Here is a 22005-nt window from a genome sequence, read left to right on the forward strand (position 1 = left end):
AGAAAACTCAACAAAACAGTGACAGAAACTGCATAGAGGGAAGAAACCAGAATGGGTACCTCAGAAGTTTTGATGCCATGAGAAATGTAGAGAAAGGAGTAACTAGATAATTATAGGGGCTCACAAAAAAAAGAGAATGAGGGTGTTGCTGTAGGAGTGGGGAATCTGTGGCCTCGAGGCCACAAATCCTTTCATTAAGAGGATTTGTTTTGTGAAGTACAGATTCAGTCAAAGGGCCACTCTTGAGGACTTAGAGGACCACATATGGCTGCAAGGCCTCAGGTTCCCTGCCTCTGGTCTAGATTAAACAGAAACAGAGAATGGATAGTTAAAAGAGTGAGGGAGAGAAACCATCTATGACAAGTGATGCAATGGAACTTAATTTTAAAAGTTAATAAAGAGGGGTGGCTAGGTGGCACAGTGAATAGAGCACTGGCCCTGGAGTCAGGAGGACCTGGGTTTGGATCCAACCTCAGACACTTAACACAAGAACTAGCCATGTGACCTTGGGCAAGTCACTTAACCCCAACTGCCCTCCAAAAAGCAAAAAAATAAAATAAAAAATAAAGTTATAAACAGGACTAGTTGAAGGGGAGGGTTCTCATTGGCTGAGAGAAAATGAAAAGGTGAAGGTAATTAAATAACCAGATAAAAGCAGGTAAGAAATCATATCTAATAAGCAAAACTCCAGATGAAAAGGGGTAACAAATAGGAGAGGGGGTTTAGGTGAGGGAAAAGAAAGCTGGTGGAAATAGTCAGCTTTTAAAAGATTAAAGTAACTAAAGAGACATAATATATACTATAAGAGGGGAGAAATCACAAGTTGAGAAAATAAAATTAGAGACAAATTGATAGAAATATAAAATTCATGCTCATCACATTAAATGTTAATGAATTCAATACAGCCAATAGAACAAAAAAAGTGACAGAAAACAAAATGTGATAATATTTTTCTTATAAGAAACATGTTTTAAAAACAAAGACATACACAGAATGAAATAGAGGGGCTGGAAAAATAAATTTACCATGCATCAGGAAAATACAAAAAAAGGAAAAGCTGCAATCATGGTCACTGACAAAGAAAAAAATGCAACAAAATTAATTGAAACAAAAAATGAAAGTATATTTTTTCTGAAAGAAGCCATAAACAGCAAACAAATATCAGTATTAAGCTAATATGCCTCAAATGCCTTAGCATCTAAATTCATAAAGGAAACCATAACTCAACAAGAAACCATAGACAGTAAAAAAAAAGAAAAATAGTGATAGAAGATGTCAGTATGTCTTTCAGTTCTAACCATGTACAACAAAAAAGAAAATATGAACCTCAGTGAATTACTGGAGAAACTAAAGTTAAAAGCCTTATTCTATCTTCTAAAAAGAACTTCATGATAATACACATATTTCTCAGCATGACATGGAACTTTACAAAAATTGGCCATGAATTAGGGTACAGAGATATTGCAAACAAATGTAAAAAGGCAAAAGTAGTAAGCATATATTTTACACACTATAAAACAATGAAAAGAGTCCATTTTTTCTGGAAACACAAATGAAAAACATAGACCCAAATGTAAACTCAACAATGAAATCCTGAATAATGAGTAGATCAAAAAATAAATCATAGAGGGGCAGCTAGGTGGCACAGGGAGTAGAACACTGGCCCTGGAGTCAGGAGGACCTGAGTTCAGATTCGACCTCAGACATTTAACACACACACACACACACACACACACACACACACACACACACACACACACACACACAAACCTAGCCATGTGACCTTGGGCAAGTTGCTTAACCCCAATAGCCTTCCAAAAAAGCAAAATATAAATGAATGAATGAATGAATGATAGAAACAGTTAATAATTATGTGAAAGGAAATTATAATGATCAAACAATATCCTCAAATTTCTGGAATACAGCTAAAGTAGTCCATGGGCAAAAATCATATACCTATATATATATATATATATGCAGTAATAAAATAGAAAAAAGAGGATTAATGAATTGAATATACATTTAAAAAATTAGAAAGCCAAAATATAAACAAACCTAAAATAAGTACAGAAAAGGAGATATTAAAATTTTGAGGAAAAATAGATAAAGCAGAAACAAAAACAACATAGAAATGAAGAATAAAACTAAAAGCTGATTCTTTAGGAAAAAAAGACTAAAGATGTGGATAAACTTTTAGCTAGTCTGATTAAAAAGGAATAAATCAAATCAATAAAATGCCAAATAAGCAAAGCGAAATCAAAAGAAAACCAGAAGAAATAAAATGGATAATCAGAACCTATTATATATAATTACATACTAACAAAACTTAGAACACAAAATAAACAGAGGAATACCATGTAAAAATATAATATACCTAAACTGACAGATCTGATAGAGGTCTTAAATAACTCAGTTTCAGAAAAAGAAATAAAATGAGTTGTAAAGAAAACCAGAGGGGTAGGGGTTGGGGAACAGGTCCTGGTCCTCACAGGATAGTTTTATCAAACTTTTAGAGAACAATTAATACCTATACTTCACAAATTATTTTCAAAAATTTAGAAAGTACTCAAGCTACCAATAGTCATGTGGAAAAATGTTCCAAACCACTAATAAGTAGTGAAATGAACATTATAACACCTCTGAGATTCCATCAGATTGTATGGCCATCAGATTAGCAAATTGTCCACCCCCCCCCAAAAAAAAAAAAAAACAGAAAATTATGGATATTGAAGAGGATGCTGAAAAGAGGCACTTTATTGAAATCTGGAAAGTAATTTGGAACTATGCCCCAAAAGACAGTAAACTCTATACCCTTTGATCTAGCAGTACCACTATGAGAGCTATCCTATAAAGAGATCATAGAAAGAGTACAGACCAATATGTACAAAAATATTTATTGCAGCTTTTGGTGGTGCCAAAGAACTAGAAACTAAGGAGGTGTTCATTGGGAATGACTGAATTAATAATAGTATATGAATCTAATGGAAATACTATTGTGCTATAAGAAATGATGAATGGGACAGTTTCAGAGAAACAATGGAAGATCTGTGTGAACTAATGGAAAGTGAAGTGAGAAGAATCAGGAAAACAATTTATACAACAACATTGTGAAGATAAATAACTTTGAAAGATTTTTTTTAGAAACCTCTGATCACTGAAATGAACAACCAGAGCACTAGATGACTAACACTTAAGTTTACCTACTAAGAGAGAGGTGATGGCCTCAAGATGCAAAGTAAGTCATAGATTTTTGGAAATGTATAAATTTGTTTCCCTTTACTATGCATATTTATTAGAGGGTTTTTTTTCCTTCTTCCAACAGTGGAAGGCAGAAGGAGGACAACAAAAAAGAAAAAATAAATACTTTTTTATTTGGAAAAAAAATAAATTTCAATTCATGAGAGTACCTGGATAAAAACTGCCTAAGATGAGGTGTAGAATGAGTTGCAATTTATACTATTGGAAAGACAATACACATAGGTGAAATTATAAATCCACTGATTTACTAAAGATGTTTCAAAAGGGTTTCATTTTCACCCAACATGGAAAATATTTGAATAATGGACATAGAATGACTAAAAGGAAAACTTCATAACAATTCTTGGTTGAGGTTTCTGCAGCAGGATTTTTAATATTTTGCGTTAAGGGAATTCTTGGTGTACTGAACATGTCCATACTCAATAGAAATACAAAATATGTTCCAATACAAATACAAATGAGTTTTTATATTACTAGATGATTTGAAACACAAACAAATGTGTTGTGAATAATTTAGACTTGACTTAGATTAACAAAAAAAACTTACTTCTTTGGGAGAAAATGCTATTCCACATTCCAACGATGTCTTTTCTTCTAATTCCACAGCATATGAATAAGGAAGTTCAGGGTCTTTGAACACTGTTTAGATTTATAGAAAATTCATTTGTCAAATATAGCCACATAATGTGTGGGAAGGAGTAATTAATTTGGTAATTTGAGAAATAGCATCACAATAATAAAAATTATTATTCCATAATGCTACATTACTGTACATGTATGTCATACAAATAATTATACAGAAATTATCCTTAGCTTCAAATAGTCTAAACATAAAAAGTCAGTATTAATGCATACAAATGTGGTAAAATGTATCAATAAAATGTAAGCAAACAAAAAGAAACCATTAGATAAACATATTACAGACACATGAAGAATAAATGCATTAAAGGGTGGAACACAAGAATAAATATATAACTGAGGTAAAGATCTGGGTAGCAGCTGTAGGAGTGCTAATGTCAGACTATATGGTGCCAGGAAATCTGTCTGTTCTCAATAATTAATTGAGGAAAGCTCCATGAAAGTGGTTTTTATTTTAGAAATCCTTTGATGTGTGGCACTGGTAGGTAGAAGAAGAGAGGAGTCATAAAGAAATGTTCCAAAAAATAAAGAAAACATTAAACAAAATACAAGTGATTAAAATTATAAATTAACTAACCAGGAAAACCAAGAGAATGATGATGTCAGTCGATTAATCATTAAGCATTTATTAAGCATTGTGTTAAGTACTGGAGATAACAAAAAGAGGCAAACAGCCCCAGCCCTCAAAGAGCTCAAATCTAATGGAGGAGAAAACAAGCAAAAAAATACGTACCAACAAGCTCTATTTAAATACAGATGTGTTATATGATAAAATAGACTATAAGAGCCACAGGATCAGAATACATCCACAAGGAGAAATCCATGATAAAAGTAACACAATCTTAAAAGCACTGAGAGATCATATTACAAGATATTTAAGAGAGGTGACACCAAAAGTCAATCAACAAACATCTACAAAGCACCTTCTATTTACCAGGCACTGTGCTAAGTACTGTGGATACAAAAAGAGGCAAAAGAAAGTACCTGCCCCCAAGGAGACTGAAATCTATTTGGGGAGACAATATGCAAATAAATATATGTACAGAAATTATAAAAGAATAAATAGGAAAAATTGAGAGGAAAGGCATTAGAAACAAGAAGGGTTGAAAAAGACTTCTTGTAGAAGATGGGATATTAGTTTGGATTGAAGGAAGCCATGGAAGCCAAGAGATGAATATGAGAAGTGAAAGCATTTTAAGAATGAGGGACAGCTAGAGAAAATTCCCAGAGCCAAGACATGGAGCACCTTGACCACAGAGCAGCAAGGAAGTCAGTGTCAAAAGTCAAAGGGTATATGGTAGAAAGTAAAGTCTAACACTAGAAAAGTTGATCATGAAGGATTTTGAACACCAAACAGAAGATTCTGTATTAAATGGTAATGGAAGTTATAGCGAGCCATTAGAGTTTAAGGTAGAGGGTGGAGAGGGGTATTGAGATGGTGATACCTGTGCTTTAGGAAAATCATTTTGGTGGTTAAATGGAGGATGAACTGGAGTGGGGAGAGGTTTGAGGCAGGCAAATCATCCACCAGCAGGCTATTACAATAGCAAAGTGTGAAGTAATGAGGTCCTACACTAGAGTAATGACAGTATCAAAGGAGAAAAAGGAGTGTGTTTGAGAAGTGTTGCAAAGGTGAAATAAATAGGTCTTAAAAATAGATTGGAGGGGGCGGAGCCAAGATGGAGGAGTAGAAGCACGACCCTCCCGCGGCTCCGGCTTCCACCCTCCCCAATCCATGTAAAAAGGGGACTCTAAACAAACTTTGGAGCTGCAGAACCCACAAAATGACACAGAGAAGCTAACCTCCCACTGAGAACAGCCCGGCAGGCCGGCAGGAATCGGCCAGCGCAATGCTCTGGGAGCCGAGCCCAGCCCCATGCCGAGGCTTTAGCCCCAGGGCAGGCCTGACCAGCCGCCAGCCAGAGGGACTCCAGATCAGCAGCAGCTGTGGCGGTTTCCAGATTTATCAATACATAGATGCGAAGGACAAGTTCTAATAAGGAATAATAGTGGGTGAGGGTGCGGTGCCCTGCGCGGGAAGGTGCGGCAGCGGCAGCGAGGCGGGCGCAGGCCGGGAAGGGGCCTGATCAACTCGGAGGGCAAGTCTTCCCACCAACCACAAGGTCCACTACCAGGCCTATCACCAAAGGGCTGGGACTGGAGAGAGCAAGGTAAGAAACAAATACAGGGGCCCCTATACTGGACAGCAAACACTCCTGGGGCTACCACTTCATAGCCCAGAAATCTTAAAAAAAAAAAAAAGCCCCTTTCAGGACCTCCAAAGACAAGGATGGCAGAGTGAACCCCACTTGCTCCAAACCCCCCCTCTGACCCTGAAAATATAGTAACTTTTGCCCCAGGGCAAAACCCTCTACAGTAAAGGCTTGGGATCCTAGAGGAAGGGTGTGGCTAGGACGCTGCCTCAAAATGGGTAGAAAGCAGACTACAAAGACAAAGACTCTAGAGTCCTACTATCCTCAGAGGGAGGAACCAACCTCAGAGGGAGACACTGTGGACTCCACACCCACAGCTGAGACTTCAACAGGGAATGGATCCCAAGCACAGAAGGCTCTCCTAGATGAGATCAAAAGGAACTTTGAAAGCAAAATGAGAGAGATAGAAGACAAAATGAATAATTCTCTCAAAACGAAAATAGCAGAATTCGAAAAACATTATAATGAGGAAAACATCTCTCTAAAAAGAAAAGTGTATGATATGGAAAAGGAGCTTCAAAAATTAACCAAGGAAAATGATTTGCTAAAAACCAGAATTAAACAAATGGAAACAAATAACTCTATGAGGAACCAAGAATTAGCCAAGCAAAACAACAAAAATGAAAAATTAGAAAAAGAGGTAAAATATAACAAATAGACTAGAGTTTGTGGGGTTTTGTTGTTGGTTTCAGTCATTTTTCAGTCATGTCCAACTCTTCATGACCCCATCTGGGGTTTTCTTGGCAAAGTTACTGGAGTGGTTTGCCATTTCCTTCTCCAGTTCATTTTACAGATGAGGAAACTGAGGCAAACAGGATTAAGTGATTTTCTCAGGGTCACACAACTATTAAGTGTCCAAGGCCAGATTTGAACTCAGGAAGATGAGGTTTCCTGACTCCAAGCCTGGCACACTATCCACACTATACCATCTACCTGCCCCAAGAGAGGCAAAGCTTCCAGGAATAAGAAGGGGGTTAGTCCCTCTGTGCTTCCCTCTGGGAAGACCACCTCTACAATATTGGATTCACCTCCAAATTCCATAGGTTAAGAAGGAAATTGATAAACCAGAGAGCACCCAGAGGACAGCAATCATGACTCTGAAGTCTTTACTTTCATGTCATAGGAGAATCAGTTGAAGAACCTAAGTATAGTTAACCTGGAGAAGAGAATCTCAAGGGGTGATTATAACTAGACCAGAATTTGAAGGGCTGTTATCTGGCAAAGAGCTTATTAGACTTACTAGAGATTAAGACTACCAGGCCCCAGAGTGCAGAACGAGGAGCACCAGGTGGGAGCTGAAAAAAGAGTTTAGGTTTGATATGTAAGAAAATATTAATAATTATATATATATATGTATGCATATGTGTGTGTGTATATCTCTGAAAGTTAGGCTTCCTCGGGAGATGGCAAGTTTCCTCTCAGAAATTTTCAATCAGAGGCTACATTACCAGCTGTCAGGTATGTTACAGAGGGGATTACTTTTCAAATATGGGGATTGGACTCAATGGCTGGTAACTAAACTAACTCTAAAATTCTGTGATCTTTAATTTAAAGAGACACTCAAAAGAAACTATTGAAGCACTTTGAGTTATCTGAAATCATTCTGCCAACTGCCTCTCTCTCCATCATCCAAAACTCTAACAATCTGAAAGTACTGGTAGCATCCCTAAACTCAGGTCTTCCTGAACATGACAGTTCCATGACTACTCTCTCCAGTTTCCAATTCACTTTATTTTAGTAATCCTTTCCAATAACCCTTAATATGATGTAATAAGTGAAAATTATGCAATAGAGAAAACCTTTAGTGAGTTTTTACCAAGTATAAGCACTTAACTGTGCATAACATTGGGTTAAATGATGTTGAAAAGAGAATTAGACAGGCATGGTTATTGCCCTCTGGAAACATGAAAGCCATAACAAACAAATGATGCAGTCAGAAATGAAAAGAAAAGACAAAAAATGAAATAAAACATTAAATCAATTCAATTGAGCAAACAGATTAAATACCATCGACATGCAAAGTTATTTGGGAGGCAACATAAAAGCAGTAGATGGAGCAGACCTCAGAGTGTGGAAGATCTGGAATCAAGTCCCACTTCTTATGTCTACTGGCTATGAGGTGTTGGTCAAATCACTGAACCTATCATCTCTCCAGGTAATTCTCTAAGACAGTATCAGAACAGTTGCTGATAGGCATTGGTAGAGAGTCTCACCTGGAGGTTTCCTACACTGATGACATCACAAGTCTAGCGGAAAATAAATGAGAAGACAGAGACAGAGAGGCAGACAGAGGGAGGGAAAGAGAAGCAAGGGCAGACAGACACAGAGAAAGAGACATCACCTCAATCAGTCGTGTGTTATACTTGATCATTCTTGTAAGGAATGGCAACATAATGATGAGTCATTAACAGTTGTTTTTATTTTATAAATATATACACCCACTGACCTTTGCAGTGTCACTGTCTTTAACAGTTGTTTACCAAATACATGTAACCCTGTGATATATAGGATCACATAGTTTTAGTTAGAAGAGAACTCAGGGACCATCCATAAGCAAAAGGAACTCCCACTATACCACAAGTGTGAAATAGTCGTCCAGCTTCTTTTAGAAGATCTCCAAGGAGAGAGAACCCACTACCTGTCTCCTTGGTGGCATCCCATTCCACATTTGGAAAACATCAGCTTTTAGAAAGGTTTTTTTTTCCCTGAAATCAACTATAAATTTGTCTCTTTACTAATTTCCCCAATTGCTCCTAGTTCTTCCTTCTGGAACCAAACAAAACAAGTCTAATGCCTCTTTTTACATGACAGTATATACCTGAATATAGAAATCACATATCTCCCAAGTCTTCTCTTTTTTCAGGTTAAACATTTCCAGTTTTTTCAGCCAGTCTTCATAAAGCATGAAGACCTTTCACTAGCCTAGTTACCCTCTTCTGGACACTTATCAATTTCCTTCTTAAACTATGGTACCCAGAATTGAACATAGTACCACTGACGAGTTCTGATCAAAGAAAAGTACAGATACACTATCACTTCCTTACTCTTCAAAGCTATGCCTCTTTTAATGTAAGCCAAAATGGCATTAGCATTTTTTGACTGCGACATCATACTTCTGACTTAAATACTGAGTTTTCAGACCACTAAAACCCCATATTTTATTCAAACTATTTTTCTCACTAAATCTCTCTTATTCTGTATTACCAATGCTAATTTTTCAACCCGAGTTTAAAATGTTATGCTTTTCCCTCCTTAAATTTACCTTTTTAGATTCAGCTCAATCAGTCACATTTTTTTAATCTTGGTTCTGTCATCTGCACCTTTCAATTTAACAATCAAATATTTACTCTCAAGGATTCACAGACACTAAGATTGAACCATTCTAGACTGTGTACCATGACCAAAAGGATTTAGGACTATGTCTTTTTAAACTTTGTTTCCCCCACAGCATAATATGTTGCACATAATAAATGATCAATAATTATTTTTACTAATTACTAAACAGGACAAAAAATTCTATTCTAAAATCATTAAGGAAGTTACTAAAGTCATTAAGAAAGTAACATTTAAATCAATTGGTAAAAAATACTTTCAAATGTTTCAAATTATTTTTCTTTATGAATGACTTCATAAAGTCATTATGGTGAAAAGAAATACCTTCATAGTCTTTAAATTCCAATGTAAAATCTTTATAGTTTGATAAATCAAATTCCACTCGGGCACGTGTTTTACCTCTGTTAATTAGTAAAAATGGAATAACCTTTGTAGAGCCAACATAAACACCTTGGAAGTTTATTAAGCTCTGTAATTTAAAAATAAAATAAAACAAAAAGTCAGATGTAGGAAATACAGAAACAAAGTTAACATCTCACACAAGCTTAAAATTATATTATCAAACATTTTAACAGTATTATATTCTCAGAAGTACAACTGTGCCAAAAAAGAGAGTTTATGTTAGAACCCATTTAAGTGAGGAGGATTACTCAAAGAATACTTTATTATGAATTCCAATCTGCTCATTTTAAAGAGATAAATTTTAATGACACCATTTTTCATTTATATTGTTTATTATACAGTAAATTTTTAAAAGGATGTGACTAATATACAATTACCCTATATGCATTGTAGGGTAATAAACAAAAGAGTAACCCGATGAAAGCAGTGATTGGAACATAAAACTGTCAATGATTCACAAGGAATATTTAGAAGTAGAGAATGGAGAAAGGCCAGCTAGAAAACTACTCCAGTAAGCCAGGGAAGAAATGGTAAGATCTTGGACCTGTCGTGGTAGCAGTGAGGAGGTATCAAGGGACAACGCAGATGGTAACAGAAATGATTTTTCAAACATATAGGATATTATTTCCACTCAGCACTCAGCCGGTAATGATAATGATGAAAAATCATGGAGATAGGAAATTATAAATCAAATATGAGTATAAATCATTACATAACTCATGCAATTAACTGATCACGGACTGCTTCATAAAGTGAACAAACGTTATGGAATTATGATAAACCCTTGTGATGAACCTATACTAAATGTCATGTATTTGGCTGTAAGATGTAAACATATAAAATCAAAGGTTTTAATAAAAATGCATAACTGAAAACTATCAACTAATTCTGATTTTTAAATAGTACATTCCCTACATCCACCCTAAAAAAAGAAAATCAAAACAAAAAAGCTTTAAATCCTTGGTGAGGGTGGCAGAACAGATATGGTTGATGATTTCATCACTCTCCAAAGAAAGGTCTATAAAGCAAAAGTGCTCTCTAATCTCCTAGACCTAAACATGACCTCCAAATTCTTTACATCTGAGGTAGAAGCAACATCTGTCATCTAGGCTGTGCCAGTTTTAGAACTGAAACCATCGTTAGTATTTAACTGGCTCAAAGGCCTAAGGCATGGACCATTGATATAGTTTCCTGGTGGCCAAAAGTCAGACAAGGGTGAACCTCCTTCAGGCTGTTGTTGACCAACATGGCCAACATAAAGTCAGGAAAAATGGCACTCAAATAAATAAATGCTTTATCCTTAATGAGTATCCTTCCCATGATCAAATTAAGTAAACTTATTTTTGTTAACTGTTAGATGGTCTTCAAGAGTTCCATTTCATTCCAAACCTGAAACTGCAATGTTAGATCATCCAGAATCAGGCCTTGCCTACAACATCTGGCATCGCTGGCCATCCAAAGAATGGATTCTTTGAAGTGGAGGAAGGGCAATTAAGAGGAAGGTGAACCTAGATGGCCTCAGTACTTCTTGTAGAGCTGGTCACATTCTGTAAAGCATAACCTCTTGCCCCAAGGAGAATTAAAAAGTAAACTGTGAGAGCATTCAGGAAATAGAGACAAATGTGAATAAGTTCAGTATCTTTAATGTCCATGCCCTTAAGTTGTTAAATGCTTGTTGAATTTGCATAATTTCTGTTCTTCAAGAGGATAGTGACTTCCAAGATCACTAGCTGTATTAGGCTGGGTCTTCCCTAAAGACAGGAATTTGGAAGTTCTATAAGAATTTTGCCAAAGGAATTGCTTGAAGTTTTTTATACATTATTCAATGAGAATAGCTAACATTTTTATAAAACTTACTATGTGCCAGGCATTTACAATTATTATCTCATTTGATCCTCATAACAACCCTGGAAAGCAGGTACTATTATTATTTCTATTTTACAGATGGGGAAACAAAGGCAAACAGAGGAGAAGTGACTCTCCCAGGGGCACATAGTTAGCTAGTGAATGTCTGAGACTGGATTAGAACTTGGGTCTTCCCAACTTAAGGCCAGGCACTCTCTCTATTGTGCCACCTAGCTGCCAAAAACAAATTGTGTCATGTAGATTTGACTATGACTCTTATCAAGGTACCAGAGCAGACATTTGAAAGGACAATGAATGACTTCAATCCCTAGGAGTCCAAAGACCTTTCTGGAATTTAAGATAGAGACAAATCTTCCAGCTAATTCACCAGGCTGGGTAAAGGAGGGAGAGCATCAGTTTAAAAGGAGAGATAGCATCCTGTTTTGCTCCTATGAATTGTAATTCTCTTTCTGTGACTTCCAATGAGAGGTACAGAGGCTTCTACCCCTCTCCCTCAGTGTAGACCTCAGCATAGTGGGAAAACAGCATCTGTAGAAGGATTCAGCCTAGCATAAGGAAGCAATGCTCAGCCCCCACATAGGGGTAAATCGCTCAGGCCCTAGCAGCGTCACTCAGCCTTGGCATAAATGGGAAGCATTCAGACCCCAGCAGTGCTCTGGTAGAATTCAGTTAAGCATGGAGTAGTGTTTGATCCTGGCATGAGAGAACTCTCAGACCCCAGCAGTGATAGTGCCCGTGGCAGAACTTCACCCAGTATAAGGGGGCAGTGCTCAGCACTAACACAAGAGATGAAGACACCTGAGGCTCTGGCACAGAAGAGGCAGGATTTTTAATCACAGAATGATGGGAGAGAGTAATTTCTAAGACCTGTCATAAGGAAGCAGAAATTGATGCCAAGAGAGGAGGGGATCCAGTAGCAAGTGATAAAGTAGGAAGCAGGCAGTGGAATAGCAAATGGAACCAGACTGAATTGGGTGAGCAGTGGCATGAAGAGTGGCAAAGATGATCCTGACTCATGATAAGGAGCAGTGTCTGTGCAAAAGTGTCCTCATCGATACTGTGGCCATGGTGTTACCAGCACTATTCCTATCCATACTTTACATTGGAATACTGACTGTGAACTGCAAAGATTTTGTATCATCTACTTGAACCAGATTATGTTATGATTCAAGGTTCAATACTTTTGGAGTGGGAATGCAAAGTTTAATGTCTGAACTTCATTCTCCTTCATATTCTCTTCTCTGTTATACCTTCAGAAAGTCATTATATTGCTAGTTGTCTTTTTACTATCTTTCTGCTTTTTTGTTTTTATAATGTTGCCCATGCCAGATTCATGCCTCCAATATTAAGAGTTGTCTAGTAATCCCCCTAAAGCTACATAAATGGTAGAATGTCTTTTAGAAGACCTTTAGGATCTAACCACCAAGGAATTAGATATGGTAGAGGCAATATCTTCCATATAGGCTAGATTAGTTTTAGGAATTGAAACCATGTTTGAGATTAAATTGGTTGGTTTGGGAAACTAAGGCTCAGGCCAGTGATATAGCTTCCTGGTGGCCTTAAGTACAAAAGCCAGGCAAGGGTGTCTTTCCCTCAGGCGTAACCAGTGTGTCAACAAGACCAACACTCACTAGAATCAATGCTAAATCCTTACTGCATATCTTTTCCATGCTATGGCTAAGTCAACCTTCTATGGTTAACTGTTAGATAATCTATAATTGTCATGTTTTGTTCCATTTACAAACCAAAAGCAGGACAACAACAGGAAACAGACCTGGACTAAGTCCTATACCAAATGGCTAGTCGAGATTATAAAAAATGAAGTTCTAGAATGGTGACTAGCCTACAGTCTATTACAGTGGGCACTTAATATGTGTTTGTTTGATTAAATAAAGTTGACCTCCTAGCTCTGAAGCAATGCTCAAAACATTATAACTGTCCATATGGAAATTTATCATTAAATCCATCAATAAACATTTATGAACCATCTACTCTGTGCCAGAGACTGTGCTAGGCACTGGGAACATAGATACAAAAGCAAGATAGCCTCTGCTTTCAAGAAGCTTACATTCTACTAAAGTAAAAAGCCTGTTCACACATAGTAAATAAAGGACACATACAAAATAAATGCACAATGATTTGGGGGAGAGGAAACTAACTAGGAGAATAAGGAAAAGGCTTCTTGAAGTATGCAGCCATTGAGGTGAGCCTTAAAAAGAGCTGGGAGATCCAACATATAGAAGTGAGGAAGAATATTCCAGGGAAGGCAGGGGAACAAGCATTTATTAAGCACCTACTATGTTCCAGACACTGTGCTAAACACTTTGTAAATAGCATCTCATGAAGAATAGCCTGTCTAAATGCATAGATAGAAAGGAGAAATGATCACATCCAGGGAAAAGCACTAGTAAATGGCACTAGTTTGACTACAATGGAAAATCATGCATAGTAAACATGGAAAGATAGGCTGCAGTCCGATTGTGAAAAGCTTTTAAATAGTACATCTTATTATCGAAGGAGCCATTGAAGCTTCTTGAGTAGGGGAATGACATGATCAGAACAGTACTTTACCAATGTAATAGCTGTGATAAGAATAGATAAGAAAAGAAAGAGGCTGTATTCAACTCAAATAATTATGAGGCTATTGCAATAGTTCAGGAAAAATAATCAAGCATGGACTAGCATGGTTGTGGTATGAGTAGAAAGAAAGGGACAGATTTGAGGGATGTTGAAAAGATTCAATCAACAAGACCTGGCAAATTATAGCATATGGTAGAGGTGGGTGAATGAGAGTGAAAAACAAAGGACAACTCCTAGGTTACAGAATCAGATTCCTGGGAAAATGGTGCCCTAAACAGAAAAGTAGGGAAGATAATAGAAGAGGTACATTTAGGAAGAAATAGAATGAGTTCTGTTTTGAATATATTGAGTTTGAAATGCCTATCTACCTGGAACATGCAGATAAAAATGTCTGTCAGACAGCTGGAAATACTGAACTGGAGCTCAGGCAGAATTATAACAGCACAATATTAAAGCAGTCATAATATAATAACATAAAGTGGGGAATTTTCCTAGCAGAGAGAACAGAACACATAAAGGATTCTTTGAGGCACAGCATTAAACAAATATCTATGCCAATCAATTGGCCTTCAATATGGGTATCAGAAACTGAATGGTGTTGAGGGGTTGGGAGAAGTGCAGAGGATGAGGAGAGGTGGCAAACACATAGAAGCAGATTTGCAAATATTAAACTCTTCAGTCAATAGCTATCACATGTCCACCAATAGTTTGCAAGTTTACTACTGTTAAAAGCAGTATCTTAACATGAGCAATGATATTATGTTATTGAACTAAAATATGAGTTAAAAGAAATAAAAGTTGATGACCAAAGAATCAATGAAAAATATTACTCTAAGAAAATGAAAAAACCAACAATAAGCACACTCACCAGGCTGATAACTACATCAGCAATATCTATACAGCCACCAATCCTAAGGTCTAATTCGTTTCCGTGGCGTATTATCACCTAATTTTTAAGAAAAAGATAAATGTTATAAGAATGAAGCACCATATAATCAAGATTGACTTAAGAAAAAAAAAGTTAAAATGTCTAACATGGAAGAATGCAGAGTATTAGAGTACCTTGTAAATTTGATCTAATTCATTCTTATATTTTCCTTTGAATTGTTGCTACTTATAATTCATGCCCATGGAGGGGAGTCATAGTCATAGTCAGTTAGCATTTATCAGGAATCTAGTAAATACCAGATATCTATTTGTGAATCAAACAAATAAGAAGGAATTGAAGCATGGAAAACATAATGTTCAAGTAGTCACAGCAACACTATCCAAAATTAAAATAACTAAGTATTTGTGGAACTACTCTATCCATGTGACTATTAATTTTGATAAACTTCAACCTTAAAAAATTCAATGTATTCTTCAAAATTAAACCAAATAAAATACTCAATTTACCATTTTTCTTCCTATTGAAAGAAAATCAGTATAACAATGACTTCTTCAAAGTGTTTCATGTCGAGTCTAGTCAAGGTAGCCAGCATTTAGTAAGCATTTCATAGGTGCTGTGCTAAGTGCCCGTGATACAAAGGAAGAGAAAAACGGTCTTTCCTAAAGAAATTCCTTTTAGCTCTACTGAATGTGAAAAATTTCAGAGCAAAACCTCAGGCACATATAGTATTTCTGGAATTATACAAAGGTCAAAAATCTAGATCTGAATGCCACCTCAGAAGCCAATCTCCTCATTGTACCAAATACTCTTTCTCTACAGCATTGTCAGCCATAAGAGTAAAAGTTCATGGCTAGGAATACAGATGCAATTCTGTGGAGAGTGACCCAACATGAATGTTTCTCATTCATTCATTTTATATGCAAAAAGGAAATCCAGTTTATCTGGAATTATTAAGAAATAGGATTTGTGACTAAATATTCTTTTTTTTTTTTTTTTGCTTTTTGTGGGGCAATTGGGGTTAAGTGACTTGCCCAAGGTCACGCGGCTAATTTTTGTGTTGTGTCTGAGGCTAGATTTCAACTCAGGTCCTCCTGACTTCAGGGCTGATGCTCTATTCATTGTGCCAACTAGCCGCCATTAAATATTCTTCTGATTGAGAGAAATTAATCAGGACCAAGGTTTTCCTCCTTTTCTATTTCCTCATCCAGAAATCAACCAGTGTGGGAAATCTTTCTCAAAGACTTACCAAGAAAAAGAAATTCTAAGTTTAGGATAGATTCTTGCTCATTGTGCTTACTCTGAGAAGTCTGGGAAAATGTATATTCTCCCTTTTGTCAGGCAGGTGATATAGAAATTGATGTCTCTTTAACCAAGATTTGGGTGCTCAGTGTTATAGATCTCAAGACCCTCATTGGAATATAACCCACCTCTCATTATAATATTAATTCTCTGATTAATTTTTAACCAATTACTGTTGATTGTCACCCTTAGGAACATCCATTCTTCCAAGGGTATATAAACTATGAGCCCATCACCACTGGGGGGGGGCTCCTTTGGCATTCGAAGGTGCCATTGACCTCTTCTGTTAATAACATGGTAGGCAGCCTTATTAATAAAATAATAAATTACCTGGAAACTACATCTCTCAAACTTTTAAAACATCACATGATCAGTTGAATTACCATACAACAATACTATACAAAACTTTTTTTGGTAACTAAGCCACAACACCAAACTGAAGGTAAATCAGATCTTTGTTTGAGGAGTCTGAAAGGCAGTATGACATACTAGAAAGAGCCTTGAAGAAGGAGTCTGAAGGAGTGGACCCAAGGCTGGCTCACCAGCTTTACAAATACTGACTACAGAAGCACGGACAATGAAGGTGCCCACCTCTCCCACATTCACTGCCCTCTAAGAAAAATGGGGATTATTATACTTTTACAATATCTACTTCATCTAGCATTATTTCATTTGGAGTTCTTAATGGTCTCATGAAATGGTCAGAGTCATCATTGTTACTACTTTGTATATATTAAAGGCATCAAGTTAGCAGGTCTTAAACTAACCTGATAATATGTATTGGAAGTAAATTAAACAATTCATTTAAACAAAACAATGAAATTAGTAGCAGCTTGTTTGTCATTTGTCTCAGAAAAAGCACAATATATGAGAAAAGTTACTTGAACTTTTTATTTATTTGGATTCAAATTATTTCTAACTTAAGCTACATAATATTATTATAGAAAGTTGAAGGAGACAATTAAGTCAGTTTTTCTACAGATAAATAGTCAACACACTGGTTTAATTTTTTAAAATTCTATTTCTGATTACCATGTTAAAGGTTAGCAATATAACATTTCACAATTTAATAAAATCAGAATCTGTCATTTAAGAATTTTTTTATTAATCAGTTTAATATACTCTGTAAGGGATTTTTTAAAGTCAAGGTAATTTCATTTCATTTATATAATTCCTAGAACATAAGGCAGTAGAATATTTCATGTGAGCTATAAAATACATTAGACATTAATGTCATACAGATTTTCCCTGCAATTTAATCAGTCATTAAATGATTTAGAATTAACACAAAAGAATTAGGGACTTCAACAGAAGAAAGGTCCCTCCATCCAAATTTTGTCATTCTTTGTATCCTCAAAGTTCAGCACAGTGCATGGAAGATAGTAAGCACTTAATAAATGCTTATTGCCTTGGTGATTGATTTAAAAATTGTTCTATGGCATCTCTGCAGTACCACCAAAAGGCTATACTATAGTCAGCAATTGATGGGAGACTGGGGGTGGGAGGGGGAACCTGGAACAGAGGTCCAGGGAAGGGAAACAAAAATGAGCAACATTTTGTTATTGATAAGAAGTAAAATAGCAGTGGCTTCTTCCATGAGAAAAGTTTTTAGATAGAGTAGAAAATGTTTGAACAGCACCAGACCAAAAAAAACTTATATTAAAGATCTAGAATCAGAATTCTGCTGCTTCTGCCAGGTTGAAGGAAGCCTATACTCCTGTCCAGGGCAGCCTTAAAAGCTCCCCACTTCTCGCCCCTCCCTGCTTGTCTATCTACACCCTAGTTCCCCTGAGTTCAGTTTACAAAACTATCAATCCTGAGCATAGCCAGCAAAGAACTGTGGTAAAATGTCACTTAATTACAATTTCTTCTGAGCAGTTTCTATGGCTAAGCTTCACAATTTGGGGAGATCAACAGTCAATATTATTCAATATTATTCCTGTTGCAATTCTAAGAGCTGCTGTCCTCTAAACTCTCAATATACAAATATGACAAATACTGAAATCAAAACCCCCAAATTGAGCAAAACAATTTTTTGCAAAATAATTAAAAATAGCTCCTATGATTCTGTTATAATATTTTAAATACCACAAATAAAAATTCTCATACCTTTGCTTTGGTATCAAATCTCTCTGAAAAATATGGTGTACAGGCGATATTAAGCGGAGTTAAGCCCCCTACAGGTATTATGCCATGAGATGGAGTGATCTTAATGAAAGGCAGAAGCTCTTTGTCACAAATCTGAAAGTGGAAATTTGTGGAAATGTTAACTCATCCCTTCAAGTCGCTGTTGGAAGAGTTTTCCAAACTATTTGCTGGACTACACAATCCAAGAAAAGCTAACATATCATAACTTATCACTGAAAAACTACTAAATGTACATCATTTTCCAAATTAAGTGTAGAAATTTGTACAGAGGATTTTGACTTTGAATATTATTTACAAGACAAGGATCAAACACAGAAATTTGAGGTATACACCTACATCTTTAAAAATGTCTTAGCAGTGATTCAATGGAAGAACAAAAAATTTTTGTTTCATTAATCATAAAAATCATCATGAATATACTTCATTTTCAGATATTATCAATCAATAAGCATATACTAAGTATATATTTTTATGTATTTTCCCCTACTCAGAAATTAATTTTATTCTACATCTAAATGTGCTAAGTGGAGGAGAAAATTATTACATTTCCCCCTCTTCGTTTTTTTTTTCTTTTGTTGACTCAAGAATTGTGATTGTAAAGGAAAGCTAATCTAAGGATTAAGGAATCTCAATAAAGCTTTAAAATTAGAAGTAAAATGATTTCAAATAAGATTATAACAACAATCACTTGTTTAATATATTTTTTTTAATATTTACTCTGTCAGTTCTTTAATTAGAGAACATAGAGACAGTGACCAGCCCAGTATTCAGTTGCTTCCCACTGAATAGAATAGGAAGAAAAGGGACTGTCTACCCAGCCCTTCTCCACCTCCCTGTTAAAGCTCTCTTCTCCCACTCACCCTGAATTGAAGTTGCAGGGCTAGCAACCCCCACTTTGGCTGTTAGTTTTTCTTACTCTCACATAACAAGGCTTAGAAAGGGTCGTGAGATAAGAAGCAGTCTGTGTGACAATTACTATACAGCTAACTTACAGGCATGAGAGTAAATAAAAGGAGGTCTAAGCCATTGCCTAAGACTCCCGCCTTGATGCAAACAAGACTAAGACCAAAACTTACTTGAAGACACCACTTTTCAGTGACTTTTTTTCTTTCGCAAAACTTCTCTCTTATTGACGTTACAGATTATGTGAATATACACATATATAAAGATATTTATTAAGTGCCTGTTATGTGTCTGGGCACCGTGTGAGGCATTCAGGCTACAAAGACATAGCAACTAAACTTATCTTTGCCTTAAAGGAGACTAAAATGTGTTAGAACACATTGCACGTTCATAAAAAGTTTAATAGACTATATAAAAAGTAATTAGTGGTAGGGAGGAGTAGAAAGGTATTTAACAACTGGAGGAATATAACAGGAATCCTTTGACCTGACCTTTGAAGGGAGATAAGGATTCTATGAGGTGAAAGTAGGAAAGAAGCACATTCTGAGCACTAGATACAGTTTGTGTAAAAGCATAGAGATGGACCATAATGCAATGTTATATACTGGGAATACCTAGCAAGACATTTTGTCTAGAACAGGGGTGGGAAACCTGTGGCCTTGTGGCCACATGTGGCCCTCTCGATCTTCAAGTGTGGTCCTTTGAATCCAAACTTCATCATGATTTTTTTGATTCAAAGAGTCACACTTGAGGACCTAGAGGGCCATGTGTGCCCCTTTGACTGAATCCAAACTTCACAGAATAAACCCCCTTAATAAAAGGATTTGTTCTGTAAAACTTGGATTCAGTCAAAAAGCCTCATCCAAGGACCTAGAAGGCCACATGTGGTCTCAAGGCCACAGGTTCCCCACACAGACCTAGAGTGTGAAGGAAAGCAATGTTCAATAATACTGTTAAGGTAGGCTGGAACCATATTTCAAGGAACTAAATAGACAAATCTGCATTTCATCCTAGCAGCAAAGGGGAGCCACTGGAGAGTCTAAATAGGAGAGTGGCATGGTCTACGCCTTAGAATTCAAGGCTTAGACCATATCATTCTGGCAGCAATTCAGAAGATGGTTTGGAGAGAGAGAGATTGAATGCAGGGACTCCAATTAGCAGGTCATTACAATAGTCCAGGAAAGAGGCAAGAGGGGCCTGAACAAGGGTTTTAGCCATATGAATAGAGAAAAGGATTAACGTTATAATTTACAGGTAGCACCAACATGGATATCAGAGGTCAGGGAGAAAAAAAAAACTGAGGGTGATTCCCAAATCTATATCCAGACTAGTCTCAATTGAGATTGTGTCCCACATTAGCAACAGTCTGCCAGACATTCTCCACCTAGTTTTCTATAGGCATCTAAAACTCAACAAATCCTTTCCTCAAAACTCACTCATCTTTCATACCATCCTATTTCTGTCAAAATGGTCACCATCCTTCTAGGCTACAAAGGTTCAAAACTTCAAAGTCATCTTCAATTCTTCACTCTCCTTTACCCCACATATCAATTCGGTTCCAAACCTTGAGAATATTATCTGTACTTCTAAACCTTCTCTCTAATCACACTGCACCTTCCCCTCTAGTTTAGACCCTCATCACCTTCCCTCTGCACTATTTTAAGATTTCTAATTTCCCTTTTCTGTACAGCTGCAAAACTGATTTTCCAAAAGCATGGATCTGACCATGTCAATCTCTACTCAATAAACTCCAGTGTCTCCTCAGTTTCTCAAAGATCAAGCATAAACTGTTTGACATTTGAAATCCTTCACAACCTAACTCCAACTTACCTTTTGACCCTTATAATAAATAATAACCCTTTTACATACTCTATGGTCCAGCTAAACCATCTTTTTTCCTCTTGGTGGCAAATAATATCACGTTACCCACTTCTTTGCCTGTGTGCAAACTGTTTCCAGTGCCAGGAAGGTACTCACCTTTCCCTCTTAGAATAACTCATTTCCTTCAAGACTCAGGCTTAAGTGCCTCACCTTCTATGGGAAGTCTTTCCTACTACTAACAGCTCTTAGTGCCTAGCCTCCCAAAAATCACTTTGAATTCTGCTCATACATATTTTCTTCACTGTTTCTTGTTTCTCTATCTTCAGCACTTAACACAATTTCTGCCACAGAGAAGAAGCTTAATTAATGTTATTTGATTAACTAACAGTTCCTGGAGAAGTATTCAAGAGAGAAACTGGGGCTAGATATAGATCTGGGAGTAACTTGTAGAGAGGTTAGAGTTGAATTGTGGGAAACGATGTCACCAGAAGAGTGACAAGAGAGAGAAGACCAGGGGACTCAGAATACAGTTCGTAAGTCTATCAGTACGTACATAAGGCACAGAACAAGGATGGTTCTAGAAAAGCAGACCAAGAAGGAACAGCCAGAGAGGTAGAGGGAGAACCTGGGGATCAGTGTCACAAAAAACTAGGG

The 22005-nt window shown here is 36.5% G+C and overlaps 1 protein-coding gene across 1 annotated transcript in view; it reads right to left on the reverse strand.

Moving 5' to 3' along the window:
* CFAP47 (cilia and flagella associated protein 47) overlaps positions 1–22005 on the reverse strand; it is a 963244-nt gene that overhangs the window by 829276 nt on the left and 111963 nt on the right. Inside the window, exons 18-21 of the mRNA XM_069063838.1 lie at positions 18589–18720; positions 15160–15237; positions 9768–9912; positions 3806–3897 (exon numbers count right to left, since the gene is read on the reverse strand). Coding sequence (XP_068919939.1) covers positions 3806–3897; positions 9768–9912; positions 15160–15237; positions 18589–18720 — 447 coding nt within the window. The remainder of the gene's footprint in view (positions 1–3805; positions 3898–9767; positions 9913–15159; positions 15238–18588; positions 18721–22005) is intronic.

Source organism: Petaurus breviceps, unplaced genomic scaffold (genome assembly GCF_028583685.1).
Source record: "Petaurus breviceps papuanus isolate PSGF00001 unplaced genomic scaffold, PetGlider_PUasm1.0 90603, whole genome shotgun sequence".
In the NCBI taxonomy this organism is placed as follows: Eukaryota; Metazoa; Chordata; class Mammalia; order Diprotodontia; family Petauridae; genus Petaurus; species Petaurus breviceps.